The sequence below is a fragment of the Xyrauchen texanus genome, chromosome 19 (assembly GCF_025860055.1).
Source record: "Xyrauchen texanus isolate HMW12.3.18 chromosome 19, RBS_HiC_50CHRs, whole genome shotgun sequence".
NCBI classification, from domain to species: Eukaryota; Metazoa; Chordata; class Actinopteri; order Cypriniformes; family Catostomidae; genus Xyrauchen; species Xyrauchen texanus.
In genome coordinates, this window is record NC_068294.1 from 19,813,184 (window position 1) to 19,829,021 (window position 15,838).

Below are 15,838 nucleotides of genomic sequence, written 5' to 3' on the forward strand. Positions count from 1 at the left end.
GCTCACACAGCTGATTTTATTTTTCATTTAGTAGTTAATTTTAACATGCTATTCTAACATGTAAACTAACATGCTTTATTATATAACATGTTATATTACATGCTATTTTTTGTATCATGCTTATTTTTCTGTTTATTATTATAATTCTGTTAGCTTATTCTATTTATTTTAATTATTTTCAAAAGGGAGACCTTTTTTACACTTACATCCATAAAAAAATGGTTTCAAGTTTAAATTATACTAAAGCGTTTGTTCACACAAACAAACCAAAAAACAAAACTTTTTTTTTCACTCCTTTAAGGGTCATTGTTACTGATAATAATACTTGTATAATACTGTATACTGTGAAATCGTGATATTTTCTGAGATGATATCGTACTGTGAAAATCTCAAACCATTGCAACCCTAGTCAACACATTGAAATAGGGTGTTCTGGATGGTTTCTAGGATGTAGTATGTAGTTGCTAGAGTGTTCTGGTTGGTTGTTTACAGGCCCAAGTAAAAAGAACCCACCCTCTAAGATATTCTCTATGATATTCCATTTCTAGGTATAGCTCGGGCCTTCGTTCTGTGCAAATCTATAGCTGTCTCTCAAATGACATTCTGTACACTGCAGTGACACTACACACTTTGCACTTGGCCATCTAGTAAATTCATTTTCAAAAGGTAGTATTGCCTCAAATGGAAAAAAGATTTTTTTTTTACAACATGGAATCATTGAGTGTTTTTCAGATGAAAGATGTAATGTTTCAAGTGCACATTATTTGTTGCCGCTGGCTTTACTATACTTTAAATAATGTACAAATTCAGACAACATGGGGTGATGGCAAAACATTTCTACATATTTGCTACATTCGCCATTATGACCAACATGATCACAATGGAAGTTCACTTGTTGATTTTGAGAGTATCAGTACCCTAGGATCAGCCACATTATGCCGACCTGCTGACAAGCAGCATCTCCCATCCCCTTGTGGCATGACTGGAAGTGCATTGCATCAGCAGTGTGGGAGACCCAGGTTCGGATGTCGCTTATCAAAAGAGAAGTAATCACGTACGCATAATCAGTGGCACGCTATTTGGATTTTGCATTTTTCCTCGTAACATTACATTTTTACGCCACTGACGGTAATGTGTAGGTTTGGTTTGGGCTGCAGTTTATAAAATATGCATTCCTCTTCATTGTATTACAACAACTTGCCTTTCACCCTTCCATGTACAGTTCACCCAGAATATGGAGCACACACGTGCTTATACAGCCAACAGATTTATGTTTGATAAACACAGACCAATTTATGCTAAAGAAAAGTTAACCTAATTTTTCAGATTTTACTGTGAAATCAGTCTGTTATGACAGCTGGTTTTGTCAAGCCAGAATCATCCCGGGTAACCCCACCCCTTCCGCTATGTAGGGAAAGCAGTGACCATTGAGTTAATAAATTGTCTATCATTAGACTCTCCTTATTTTGGTTTGAGAAGTACATAATCTGGGTGTTCATAGGACATAGGATTCCTTGTTGCATTTTTCAGTGGGAAAACACTACACAAAATGCCGTAGAATAGATGTAAGCATATTGGCACACAGCTTACTGTATTTTATTTATTCTGCCTGTTTTATTGTCCGCTAGGCCAAAGTTGTAAGTATAGTCATTTAGAAAAAGTTATAGCACACTTCTTCTTAACAAGCCACATTATTTGAACAAGACATCTGTTGCACAAATGCTACAGGATTAGTTATGCGCCAACGTTAGTGTTACAGGTTCATATCCCCTAACCCCACTTTTTAATAATAATAAAAGTGACGCTTGTCTTAGTAAACACAACTAATAATAAGTAGCATTCATTTATGCATACAGGTTCATGCCTGACAATTATTATATTGAAATTAGTTGTTGACAGCAGTGGAGTTGTAACAAAAGCTGTGCTTTGACAGCTGCCACAACAGTTTTAGCTTGCTGACAGTCCAGAAATTTCTGTTAACATGGTAAAGAACAGCACTGTCAGCAAACCAAAACCCTTTCTGAAATGTTTTGTCTCTAATTTCACTCCAATTTAAAGCACTGCAGCTTAAAAAATAAATAAATAAATATATATATATATATATATATATATATATATATATTGTAGTAGTGTGTGTTTAGGTGTGCATGTTTTTGAGTGTGTGTATGCTCAAGTGTACATTTGTGCTGGCTTGCTCTATTCCTGTCTGTGATTGATGCATTTTTTTCTGTGCTTACAGATAGTGCCTCAGGAGATGGCAGAAAATTGCTTTTGGCTCAAAGTCAAAGAGGAGCGCTTTGAGAACATGGACACGTTCAACCAACTTTCACTTGCCTTCTCTTCTAAAACCAGAGGTAAGCACAACCTGCATTGTATCTACCTCCAATCACATGCACACACATACTTTCAGCTACTTGATTCCTGCTTTTATCCCTCCAAACATTTGGAAACCAATTGTCTCAGTGAAATCTTAATTATCTTCATAAAGCTGTCTCCGTTTCCCCACTACTCTCTTTTTTGGGTCTCAACAATCAGATTGAGGAAGCACTTAGCACTGTGCCAATTAGGAGAGCTGCAGAGTTGGAAGTGGACTTTAAGTGTCAGCACAGTCAGTTAACAAAGCATCCCTCTTCCTTCACAAGAACTGTACTCTTAAGCGGCTGTGGGTTTCAATAGGAGCAGAGGACAGACATGCTTGGTTAGCTTGGCTGCCTTTCCACTCCACTGAGTTCTCCTTGAGAGACACAGAGAGGAATAAAGTTAAAAGTATAGAGAGTTGCACTCTAGTTTGTTTCTTAGATACACATACCATTTTCTTCCCTTGTTTATATTTAAACTGCTGGAATGAATAATATGTTTTTTTCGGCATTGCTGTAATGTTAAACCTTTGACAGTCAATGCCCTCAATACATTTTAATGTCTTACAAGTGTGCCTGTCAAAAGTTTGAAGGCAATTTGAGACTCGGCTCGTGTGGGCAGGGGTGGACAAATGATGGGTAACTGAAGTGAACTGATCAGAGAGCAGAATGGCCGCAGTGTATGGAGTTTGGTAGTGTTAGCCCACTGGCACGGCTCCAGATAAAATTATTCCTCTCATTGTCCAGTATCGACAGCCTATCAGCTTGTTCAACTCGGTCCAATGACAATTTAACCACAATTTGGTGGGTTAAGACAAGTTGGAGTGCTTTGTGTGCTGTTTGTCATTTTATATGACTTTCAAATAGCTCAGACGACTGATTGCTACTGGTTTTTATACCTCTTCAGAGACACTGACAAAAACACAGCCTGTTCCTCTGAAGCAGAATGCCTTTTTTATATATATATAACTGTTAAGATTTCAGTCTTCTACCCCTCGCATTGTTTCTTTTAGTTTTTCTCTGCAAAGGTGTAGGGCTTTATAAGTAAGAGTTGAGGAGTTCCTCAGGGACCCATCTTTGACTCAGTTCCTATCAATTATGCCTAGAGCAAACCCACTGACTCGGCTCTCTCCAGGTCTGTTTCTGAACCCTAACAGCACATCTTCATGAATGAAATATGTTTTTTAGTGTTTGATACTTGCAGCTGCTCTTTTAAGATGAAACTAGACCATTGTGAATCGAGCTTTGAAGTGAGTAAGATGCGATTTGCGAAGATAGATCCATTCTGGGGACTTAAAGTTTTATTAATGAATGGTAAACCTTGGATTTGAAAGCAAGTATAAGAGAAAAGGGGAACAGACAGGGGAGGGGAGAGAGAGAGACATTATACCATTGATAATCATACTGACTTTGAACTGTCTGCCATCTGATGAGCAAGTCTCAGTATCCTGCCAAAAGTCTGTGTCTCAAAAATATACCCTCACGGCACCAGTTGGAAAATTAGATGGTAAGTGGTGTCCTCACCTGTCTCCAGCATTTTCAGGACTAGGTGCAGCTGGCAATCTCTGGGGATGATTTACTTTATAAGGCCTCACAGATGCTCAGTTTTGCCACACACTATAAATCCTCATTGCAGAGCTGGCAAAGCAGTCATTGGTCAAGCATTGGTTCATTTGTCTGCACAACTGCCACTGTTGTAATGACGGGTTTGGTCTACCAACTCTCGCCATGTATTTATAGTTAAAGGCATCTATCTGGAGACTTCCAGATTGTGAACAATGAGGCGAGGAGGTGTAAACGTGTTCTTGCCCTCTGAAAAATTACACAAAGGAGCCTTTGTTATCTTATTTTCTTCGGGAGTCCCAATCTACTTGTAGTGTTCGAGATTTGGTATTGATAGCTGCTCCATTTCACTCGCTCTTTTTCTTTTTTCTCAACTAGACTGCGACATCTTTTTCTCCCCATCACTCAAAAGACCTGGTGTTAAATAGATTTTAACAAGAAAAGGAAATACTTATAAACAGGGAGTTGAAGCAGGAGATCTGTGTCTTTCAAGAGGATAAGACTCCTACTGAATTGAAAGTTAGACTTCTCTTAGTTTTAATGCTATGTGGCTAAACAAATAAAAGAAGGCAATAATTGCAAGTGTTGCATATGGCAAAATAGAAACTGTACATTTACATATAAGTGGATTAGTGGTAATGATATTAAGTAAATGTAGTGCATTGTTACATGTATTAACTGGTCCGTCTAGGGGCTTGACCTTTCCAAGAACCAAATACAAGACCTCCCTCTCTTCAAATCAATTTTTCATAGCTGCTGCTTCTTAAACGCAGTATTGACGATTACCAAGATTGTCGATGGTCACCCTTTGTCAATACTTGCTTCAAAAAGCCCAAAACTGGCCTGAGCCTTTTCAGAATGCAGTTTCGACCATATTTAAAATGCTCTTCTTTGTCAGACTCTAATTTTATTGTAATGTTGTTTTCCTTGTAGCCACAGTTGCTTGGCTTTTCCACCCCACTCTCTCTCACACACACTTTTATTCCCTACTTTCCCCTGACTCCCTTCACTTGGTGGTATCAATCAATGGTTCTGCTTGTGTTTCTGCTTGGGGGATCAAATCGGATGCACTGGTGGATTGAGTATGTGGCATGGCCTTCTGCATTTGAAAAGCAATTCAACGCCTCCGCTTTTATGTGCTGCTGAAATAAGATGGATGCTTGCGAAACTTGTTCCTCCTCCCGTCCTAATAGGTTTTCTTCAGCGCCGACATCCACTCTCAAGAAAATAGAAGTCTGACTCTTCGGCACAGTGATGACATGTTTTGCTTGTTGCTTTTGAAATATAAACCACATCAGCACCACTGTCCTCTTTAAATTGTGCATCATATGAATTCTTACTGAAATTTGAACTCACAGCAGTGCCTGTATACTTCACTCATATTCTTTGGGATCTTACACACTCCTCCCTTTTCTTGCTTGGCGAGGAAAGCTGTTTTTTTTTTGTTTTTTTTTGCATTGGCTTGAAGTGCAAATGGATCTTGAATGAAATCATATGGTAGTTGTGTTGCTCTCTGACATGCAAAGACTGAAATGGATGAGTTTTTGGGGAGGAACTACTTGACTGTGCTACTGCTGGAGCTTTGAGTGCTTCAGACAATGTACGTGTTTGATCTGGGAGTATCAAGTGCAATTTGGTAAGCATTGCTTCTGGCTTCTACACCGATGTAACTCTGAAGCGAGATCTAATGAAGATGTTTTTTTAATATTTGGCATCAATGCAGAATTAATTCACGAAGGAGGAGTAGCCCAGGACAGCACTTGACCTCTAAAAGAAGAACCACCATCATTTGCTAAAACAAAATCGTTTTTATTTATCAGAGTAACAATCACCTCATCCAAACAGCCATTGTAGCCAATTAGATTCAGTATTTTAAAGGCATCAAATAAAACATATATATTATCTATTATTATCTGAAAATAATGAAAGTATGTTTCACACTATCTTTCACCAAATAAACACAAGGGAGAGTGAGATTTAATAATTTTCATTGATAAGCACTTTACATTTTTTCATATACAATGCTACATGAATTATTGTGAATGAACAATGTACTTTTTGGAACCCAGTTGAATTTTGCACAATGCTAAATTATTACTGTGGGACCAAGTCAAGTTTATTATTATAATACAATATCGAATTATCATTATTATTTTGAGGATTAGACTTGTGTTATACAAAAGTTATTTATTAAATTAAATATATATTTAATATGAAATATTTTACTTCACTTTCACCCTGGGGCTTTTATTTTGACACTGAATTTGCTGTATTTGATGTGACGTCTGGTGAAACACTATCATATCCTTGTTTTCTGTTATACTGTACTGCGTTTGTAGATTTGCATACTAATGTTTGGAATTGTGCTAGTTCTTGAACGTGCAGTACGTTGATTACACAATGCACTTGAACTGCACTGAGAGCGCTGCCTTATGCGTGCACATATTAGTGAGTGATCGATTTGTTCTGAAATTGCAGCTGTTTGCAGTTTAATATTTAAAAATCACAAATGACCAACTTGCCATTTTGGTGTTATTTTGACTAATTGTGCGGCCATGAAATTAGTTTGAAACTTTCTGAAACATAATGGCCATATAAAAAGTGCATTAAAATCATCGTTTTTTAAAATTATAAGAATATGAAAATCACGAAGGTCACAATGTTTATGCGTATAGTTTTGGAGTGAATATTTTAAATTCTTGGCACATTCTGTAAATTCTATTTATATTGAGCTGAGGTTTCAGAGGAAGGACTGAAGCAGTAGGCACATTAACACCCAACTGATCTAGTTGTGACATTGTGTATATTGGGATTGCAGTTCGTATTCATATTTTTTATTAATTAAGTTTTCATGCAGTGATGATGTTTGTGTGTGAGCATTGTTTTTAAACATGTCTTTTTGGATTTCCTTTCAGTAGTATAATTCTTCAATGACAGGTCAGTCTTGAAAACATTTCTATATCTCAGATTCTCAGCACTCACAAGCGATCTGGCATGGTCCCAATTTCATCAGCAAATTTAAATAATTTCATCAAATTCGCTCTAAACTTCATTGACTATTTACTCTCCTTCCTACTAGGCATCCACTTGTGCCCCCTCTAAACATTAATTCCAGCATTGTGGTGGAGGCCTTGAAATAACCCAGACACTGTCGCCTATAATAATGGAATTATGACCAGTGGTGGACGAAGTACACATACCATGTACTTGAGTTAAAGTAAAGATACTCAAGGTAAAATATTACTCAAGGAAAAGTAGAAGTGTTGCCTTTAAACATTCACTTGATTAAAAGTACAAAAGTATTTGCCTTCAAATGTACTTACGTATCCAAGTACTATGATATTTTTATGGCCATAATGTCCTATTATAATTTGTCACAAGACTCTTGCTTAACTCAGTCTACATGAAGACTAATGTCACTCTTGGCACACCAATCTATTAATAAAATGATGTTAATTAGTCAGATGTATATATATTTGAATTGAATAAATTTTTTGTGTGTTTCATTTTGGAGGGAAGGGGACTGTTCCCATAAGTTATAATACATTTACAGTATTTACTGTATATATTTTTCTCAAGTGTCTATGGTCATAATTATTAACATCCTAATGTTATGATACATTCACATAAACCTGCACAACGCCATTAAATATATATATATATATATATATATATATATATATATATATATACACACACACGCACACATATATATATACACACACACGCTACATGACACACATACATAGAATATATATATATATATATATATATATATATATATATATATATATATATATATATATATATATATATATATTCTATGTTATGGGAGCAGCCAATTTCCTCTAAAATTAAACACAAAAACGTATTAATGCAGTGTTTCTGCTACTCCCCAGAAAAAAAATGCTATTATATGCAAGTCATTTTAGTGTCAACATAATAAGCAATGTACATTATGCATCAATATTTACCGATAATTGCTGCAATAATAGCTGCTGCTCTCTGCCCCGCTTAAAATCATTGGCAACCCAATTTGTTTGGAACTATTGAGAGCTACACGAATCACGTGACGTGCGCGGCGAGATCACTGTCGCAACCGTCTATGTTCGCAACTCTCATATTTAATGGCTCTGGGGTGCGTTTCCCGTACAACGATGTAACTTGCTGCTCCACTACCATAGTATGATGCACTGTTGAAGAAATCAACTTGCTAGTCACGACTGTTTCCCGAAACCTTATTGTCGCAAATTGGTTGTTCAACCACGTTGGTTAATGATGTCACACATGTGGTGGAGTAAAAACTACTTTTAATTAATCTGTTTGCGATCGAATTAATGCTAGATGTTTTGCTATAAATTACGGACATGTCATCTGAGGACTATCTCATATTTTTCTCAGTTATTTGCTTTATTTCCAGATTCAATCATAGGCTCGTTCTTACGCACTAGAGCACGTTCACACATGCGCACTCTTCAAAAAGGCTTTAAATCTGTTGACAAACTAAAAGACATAAAGGACATTTGTATGTCTTCTAAATAAAAGATACTGATTGTACTGAATGTCATTTTGCTTATTTGGCTCAAGATAATAATTTAAGCCCACATGTTATAATAACAAGAAACTCTGCTTCTAACCACAGGTCGAGAGCTGTTGTTCCAACCACACAATTCTGCGATGCTGTTTGCGAATGTTCGTTGGAACGATGGTTTCGGGAAACACCGACTTGTTGAACTATGATGATAACGACGGAACTTGCGACCATAGTTGGCTAACGATGATTTTGGGAAACGCACCCCTGGTTCGCGCTTAGTAGATGCCGCCAAGGCAAGTTCAAAACAAAGCGCGCACGCTGTACTGTGATTGGTGGCTCGTTTGAACAGTTACGTTTTTATCCACTCATAAATAAAAAGGAACGACTGATTTTGAAAATGTAGTAGAGTAAAAAGTAAGATATTTGACTTTGAAATGTAGTGGAGTTAAAGTAAAAGTCTCCCCAAATTTAAATACTTCAGTAAAGTACAGATACGCAAAAAAGCTACTTAAGTACAGTAACGAATTACATTTACTTCGTAACTGTCCACCACTGATTATGACTGTATGACATCAGGCCTGTTCATGATCAAAGGCCTTTGATGTGTGACACACTATTCTGCTTCTACCAAGACCAGAACTCCTAAACCAGGGTTTTTCCTACATATTTCTGAAATGCTCACTAAAATCCCTACACCGACTGCTAGGTATAAAATAGAGGTGAGACTCCCTAAAAGGCTTTTGGGTTTAAATTGCCCCCTTATAAGATTCAAGCCTATAATCTGTAATGACAGCACTGTTATGTCTTTTGAAAAGTAACATATAGCTATTGCTGTAAGCATAAGCACATGCATTTTATATAACATAACAGAACCTGGTGTCAAAGGAAGGTATAATCCTTGCGTTTTCTATACAGACTTGTTTCACAGATGAGGACTGCCGCCTGATTAGAATTATGCTTATTTCCATACCATCCAATCCCTTACGCCTTGCGGCATATGAATGCAGGACACAGTGGAATTGTTCTCCAGCCTGGCTCATATTATCAGCTTTGTCTTAATGCCACAGTAAAATAATAAAGAAGGGTTTTGATAAGCAGCATGCTAAACGCTTTGCATAGGGGGTTAGATCATTACACTTGTCTTCCCTAAGGACATAGCTGTTTATTGCTGATGCTGTTTATTGTGAATGGAAGCATCTGCCAAAGCATCTCTGTCTATATGACTCTGGCCCTCTTCCTCCTCCCCTCCCTCTCTCTCTCTCTCTCACACACACACACACACACACACACACACACACACACACACACACACACACACACACACACACACTATTTTTCTTCCTCTTTCATCACTCCAGAAAATCACTCATCCTCGGATGTCAACATTGTCCATCTGGATAGAAGGCCACACAGTTTTGCACTAAAAACTCAAATACACTCAGACTTTGTTTCTCTCACACACTTGTTTGATGACAGTGTTCCTCCTCTCATCAGATAACTTCTTGGCACCATTCACTTTGATAAACCATAGCATTTTCTCTTTTTCTCGCCAAGTGGAAATAGCAGCACTGGCGTCCTTGGCAGAGTGTTTTTATAACCTCGGACCACAAACACACACATCAATGGCTCTGTTGGTTTATTTATTTTTATTTTTTTTTAAATCCCACTCAGCTGACAGCAGAGGGCTTTATCGAATTCTTCATTGTTAATACAAAAAATAGACTTGCTTTCTGGTGGCATGCTTCTGAAAAGAAAGCAATTTCTCTAATTACTCATATGCGGGGCCAATTTGTCTCAATAATGCCAATGTGGCCCATACAAATTTTTCTCTGTTTGCCCACTGTGTTCCGCCTCAGCCTAGGCCCACAGTCTCGCTTCTTTTTGCCGTTGTCTAATAAATCACATATGCAGGGAAATTAGATAGTTAAATATTAATGGGCTGTAATGAGTTTATTGTGCATTAGAGAGGCCACAGGAGGTGACCTGGATACAGGAGTCTGCACATTTTGAGAACAATGTCCCACTGTTCTTAGCTCATATCGCTACACTCCAATGTCCCACTGACTTTAATCATCTTATCTCAGAGGGGAGCAATTTGGGCAACCACTGCACTTAGGAGCCCATTTGAAAATACCACCATACCGTGCCACCTGTCTCAAAAGAAACTCTAAAAACTTTCAACAAAATCTTTGCCTCATAAATCCTCATTTGGGGACATTTTGAGTGGAGCAGATGTGCAAGTTTTTGCATCCGACTTGTATTATGGACTTTTGAGGGGTTGGACTTTTCTTGTTTCTTTTTGAAGACTTGATTTCCCATGAAAAACTTTAAGTTAAAGGAATAGTTCACCCAAAAAATCGCCTCAGGCGATCCAAGATGTATCTGAGTTTCTTTCTACATCAAAACAGAATTTAAGATTTTTAGGATTAATTTCAGGCCTCCTCCTTTAAACAATGCAAGTGAATGTACTCCATTTTTTGACGGTCCAAAATGCATATTTAGGGTGCATCAAAATAATCCACAGGACTCGTTAAATAAAGTTCTTCTGAACCCAAATGATTGATTATGACGTAAGCTCATTGGTAAAGTCACACGTCACATGGAGGACGAGTCAGGAAGCACATCATTGTTTACCAAAAAGTATTTTTATAAGTACAAATATTCCATGTACTCTTTAATTAATATTAGGTCATGAAAACTGCACACACAAATTGCTTGTAATGCATTTAATGCTGTTTTATAACCATATTAGTTGTACAAGAAAGAATGCGTTGTTGTGCTGAAAAAAGCTAGACACCAAAATGAAGAGAACAAAATGCCAGTGTCTCAAGAAAAAACATGATGTTAAATAATAATAACTATAATAAAAACAACAACTGCGAAACAAGGCACAGTGGTCAAAGATGTCTGTCAAGTACATGTAAATAAACAATAAATAAAAAGCTCAGACGAAGTAAAAAAAAAATATATGTAATGATATTTAGCTACAGTGCATTCAGAAAGTATTTAGACATCTTAATTTTTTTTTCACATTTTGATATATTGCAGCCTTATGCTAAAATGCTTTAAATTATTTTTTGACACTCCATACCCCATAATGACAAATCAAAAAACTTTGCAAATGTTTATTTATATATTTATATATATATAAACAAAGAAAACTGAAATATCACATTGGCATAAGTATTCAAATCTTAACTCCGTACTTACATTGCATTGATTACAGTCTCAAGTCTGTTTGGGCATGATGCGACAAGCTTTGCCCACCTGGATTTGGGTATTTTCTGACTTCCTCTCAAGCTGTGTCAGGTTGGATGGGGACCATCAGTGGACAGCCATTTTCATGTCTTTCCAGAGATGTTTGATTGGGTTAAAGTCCGGGCTCTGGCTGGGCCACTCAGTGACATTCACAGAGTTGTCCCTAAGACACTCTTGTGTTATCTTGGCTGTGTGCTTAGGGTCGTTGAACCTTCGGCCCAGTCTGAGGTCCTGAGTGCTCTGGACCAAGTTTTCATTAAGGATATCTCTGTATTTTGCTGTGTTCAGCTTTCCTTCAACCCTGAACAGTCCCCCAGTCCAGATCCAGTGAAATGGGATGCATCTGAGCTAAAGTTTAAGTGTCATAGCAAAGGGTCTGAATGCTTAAGTCAATGCGATATTTCAGTTTTTTATTTTTAATAAATTTGTAAATCTGTTTTTTCGCTTTGTCATTATAGGGTATGGAGTGTAGATTGATGTGAAAATAATAATATTAATAATAAATCCATAATAAATGTTCTATCCAAGACAGAAAACAAATAGACAGTGCAAATATATTTAAATTGTATTTCTATCCACATTTTGATGAATTTCAAAAGCAATGGAAATATAAGAAAATAAAAATGAATGGTCTTGGTCCTTGAGGGGCAACATTTGTTTTTTAATTTTAACTCCCAAGAACAAGTATTTTACAGGAGAGAAATAGTAACAGTATAAAAAGTATAAACGAATAGAAAATAATAATAATAATAATTTTAAAAAAATTATAAAGTTTATATGCATTGGGTTTAATCACTATGTCAAGATCCTGGCTTCTTGTTTGCTAAATTTCAAATGCTGATTTTCTCATGTTTATTACATTGTATGTATGATGTGAGTTGAGGAACTCAGATGAGTAGGCCGGATGTCACCTGATAATTTACAGCATTCTTGTCACTATGTGGTGCATGAATAATTAACAACCCTTCTAAATAGTGATGCGTGCCATCCACATGCAGCCTGCAGGGAATGAAAACAAGACGGAATGAATTTAATAAAGAAAGAAAACAAAGGCAGAGAGAGAAGGCACATTAAAGTGGCATGTGGTCTCCTGGGCAGCTTTTTTTTTCTTTCTGCCTTGGGGTTTGACAGTGAGAGACTATGTATTTGGGCTAGAGACACATCCTCTCAGGCCCTCGGGGTGGGTGGGTAGCATCAAACTTGGTTATATACAATGAGGGATCCAAGATGCAGACATGGGGACTTAGAGCCACCGTTCGAATCTCCCCCGGAGACATGTGCCCAAATCATGGCGTGGTGATGGACATGTTCTCCCGCTGCTGTGGTTTCGAGATATTCATGTCTGCATATGCTAATGGGGTTACAGTAGCTCCTCGCTGTTTTTCGAATACTAGTTGAGGTTGTTAGTTTAAAAGAGCTGGTAAAAATATAAGCTTATGTTTCAAATAACAATGTACTTGAATAAATTAATATTGCAAATCACTCTTAAAATATTTTGTTCTGTGGATCACAAGGTTCTGTGCATTTTCATACTTAAGTCAATATTTTGTGTTTATACAGATTTGCACTAGCAATATCTGTTCGAAAATTGTTATCAATGTCATTCAACATTGTATTGTAATTACAAATATTAGGTTTAGTGTTGAACTTGCTCTTGATTATAATTTAACAGTCATTAAAATATAAAGGCATCGCAAATGCTCTACAGACCTCTAAAAGGAATAGTTCACCCAAAAAGGAAAATTGACTACTTTTATGATACATTTGGATCCTTTAAAGTGGATCCACCGTATTGAAAAGACGGACTGTGACATTATTTAAAACAAAATAATGTACTCCACATAAGAAATAAAGTCATACTGGTTTGGAACGGCATTAGAGTAAATTTTGTTTCATTTTTGGGTCTACAGTTCCTTTCATGGTGTTAGTTTTTCTGAAAATGCGGCTTCTTCTATCGTGTTAGCATCATTCAAGTGCATTTAATGTTTTATTTACTTTTCAAAGGCTTTGTTTTCTTTTTTCTGGTCATGTTATCAGTTGTAATTGCCACCATAGTTTCTTATCTAAATGTTACATTTCCCAGACTGCAACTTTATTGGCTGTTCGAGCAGTTCGACTCCTAATTTCCATACAAATCAAAAATGGTGCAGAGGCCACGTCTCAGTGCGATCCTTTCCCCCTGCTCTCCAGACCCATGTGGTGACATCTTATCATGTTTAATTTGTCTGCAAGACTCTGAGGTGGAATTGGTTCAGGGCAGTGAGAGATTGTAGAAAGGTATGAAGACTAGAGGGGACAACATACAGTACTCACTGTCCCTCCTCGCAACATCCCTTTGCCTGCCTTTTGGGTAAACAATCCCGGTGCTGCGTGCTCAAGATGGAGCCTTGCTGAATATCAAAAACACACACTGCAGTGTGAAAAGCCTCTTCTCTGTGGAAAGCTGAGCCGAGAGCCCAGGCAACCAAACAACAGCCCTTACCCTGATTGAAGACCAGCATTACAAGACAGTTTGGGGAAAAGAGAGTGGAGTAGGGAATTTAAAAAAACATCGGAGGGGGCTTGCAGTGAGAAAAAAGCTTTGAGAGAGTGGAAAATGAAGAAAAGAAGCCATAGAGAGAGATTTAACCAGTGCCTTCCAGTTCAAAAAACTGGTCAGCTCATCATGGGTTGTCTGTGTTCTGTTGACTAGACTTTAAAAGGGTCCCTTCAAGGGAATGTCACTTCACTGATTGTTGTGGTTCTTTCTCTCTTCATCTCCATCTATAGCTCTCCTTTTCTATTTTACTTTCATTTTTGGTGTTCCATCACCATTTCAGTCTGCTTTTTTGAATGCTTGGGAGAGTTTCATTGACATCTAGCCAGCTTTTTAGTTTTTTACTTGATGCATGAGAGGCATATGGTCTGACAGCGTGACCCTCTCTCTGATATTTTGTCTTTTATTTGTTTCTGCTGGCAGAAATGAGGCAGGTGAGGATTAAAGATCTAAATGCTTTTAATCAACCAATAGGGCAAAACAAATGCAGAAAAAATGCAGGGAACAAGGCACAGAGCATGATGGAACACATGCAAAGACTGACAAAGAAACCAGGGGAAACAAGGGCTTAAATACACAATGAGGAACACCTGGGGAAACAATCAGGGTCAGCCAATCATAAAATGAAACTACAAAGTACTACAAAACTAACACAGGAAACAGGAACGGCGAACTTAGCAATACTAATTTTTATATAAAAGTCAAGGCACAAATGCATGACACAGAAAATACATGACAGACGCTTCAGGCTCAGAGGACCAAAGTGGAGCCGAAGGATCAGAGGAGTAATTGTGTAGCTAAAGGGGTGGAGGGCCCGGGCATAGCCAATAGCCCGGAAGTCTGTGGTGGAACCAGTGGGTCGACAGTCAACATGCAGTAAGTCAATGGAAAGGAGGAGGCGAGAACCGGCTTGACGATATAAATAATATTTTAATTATTAACTTAAACAAACACACACACACATGATGGACATGTCCCGTAAACGATCTCTCTCTCCCACACAATCCTCCGCAGTCGGCCTTTATCCCTCTTGGATGCTTAATTAGCCTGATAAGGTACCGGGTGTGTAGAATCACGACCTGGCCCTGCCCTCTGCCCTGCCACAATATATTATGGTCCCATCTACTCAGAAAACCCTATCTTCTCCAGCCATGGTCTTCTGCTCCCCTTTGGTGCATACTGCAAGACAGAAGTTTTCTGCACACATTTACTGCAGTAAAATAAGTGTTGGTTTGTATTTTGGTGTGGTTTGGTTGGGCCGGGTTGGTTTTGTTTGATTCGTGTTTTTTTTTTTTTTGTAGTGTCGTGTGTTTTGTTATGGTTTGGTTTGGCTCCTATTCCCTTTGCCTAGCCCTTCTCTTACACTCTGGGGTCTCAGAATATTACTGTTTTTTACATTGTGTGGCAACGTCTTTGAGTACTTGGAGAAATTCTCACAGATATGCACATCAGAAGAACGCTGGTGATGGGCACACACAAGTTGGCTATGATCTAGGGAATTTTTTTGCTTACCGAAGGTCAATATGCTTTTGTATTGTAGTGAGTGCTAAGCTTTATTAAGGCTCCATGTCAGCAGTACAGTATAATTTC

The 15,838-nt window shown here is 37.6% G+C and overlaps 1 protein-coding gene across 5 annotated transcripts in view; it reads left to right on the forward strand.

The window, feature by feature from the left end:
- The window catches only part of LOC127659387 (protein diaphanous homolog 2-like), a 609,426-nt gene that overhangs the window by 242,095 nt on the left and 351,493 nt on the right, over window positions 1-15,838 (forward strand). For all 5 annotated transcript variants that reach the window (XM_052149176.1, XM_052149179.1, XM_052149180.1 and 2 more), the window contains one exon: window positions 2,240-2,354. In XM_052149176.1, coding sequence (XP_052005136.1) covers window positions 2,240-2,354 — 115 coding nt within the window. The remainder of the gene's footprint in view (window positions 1-2,239; window positions 2,355-15,838) is intronic.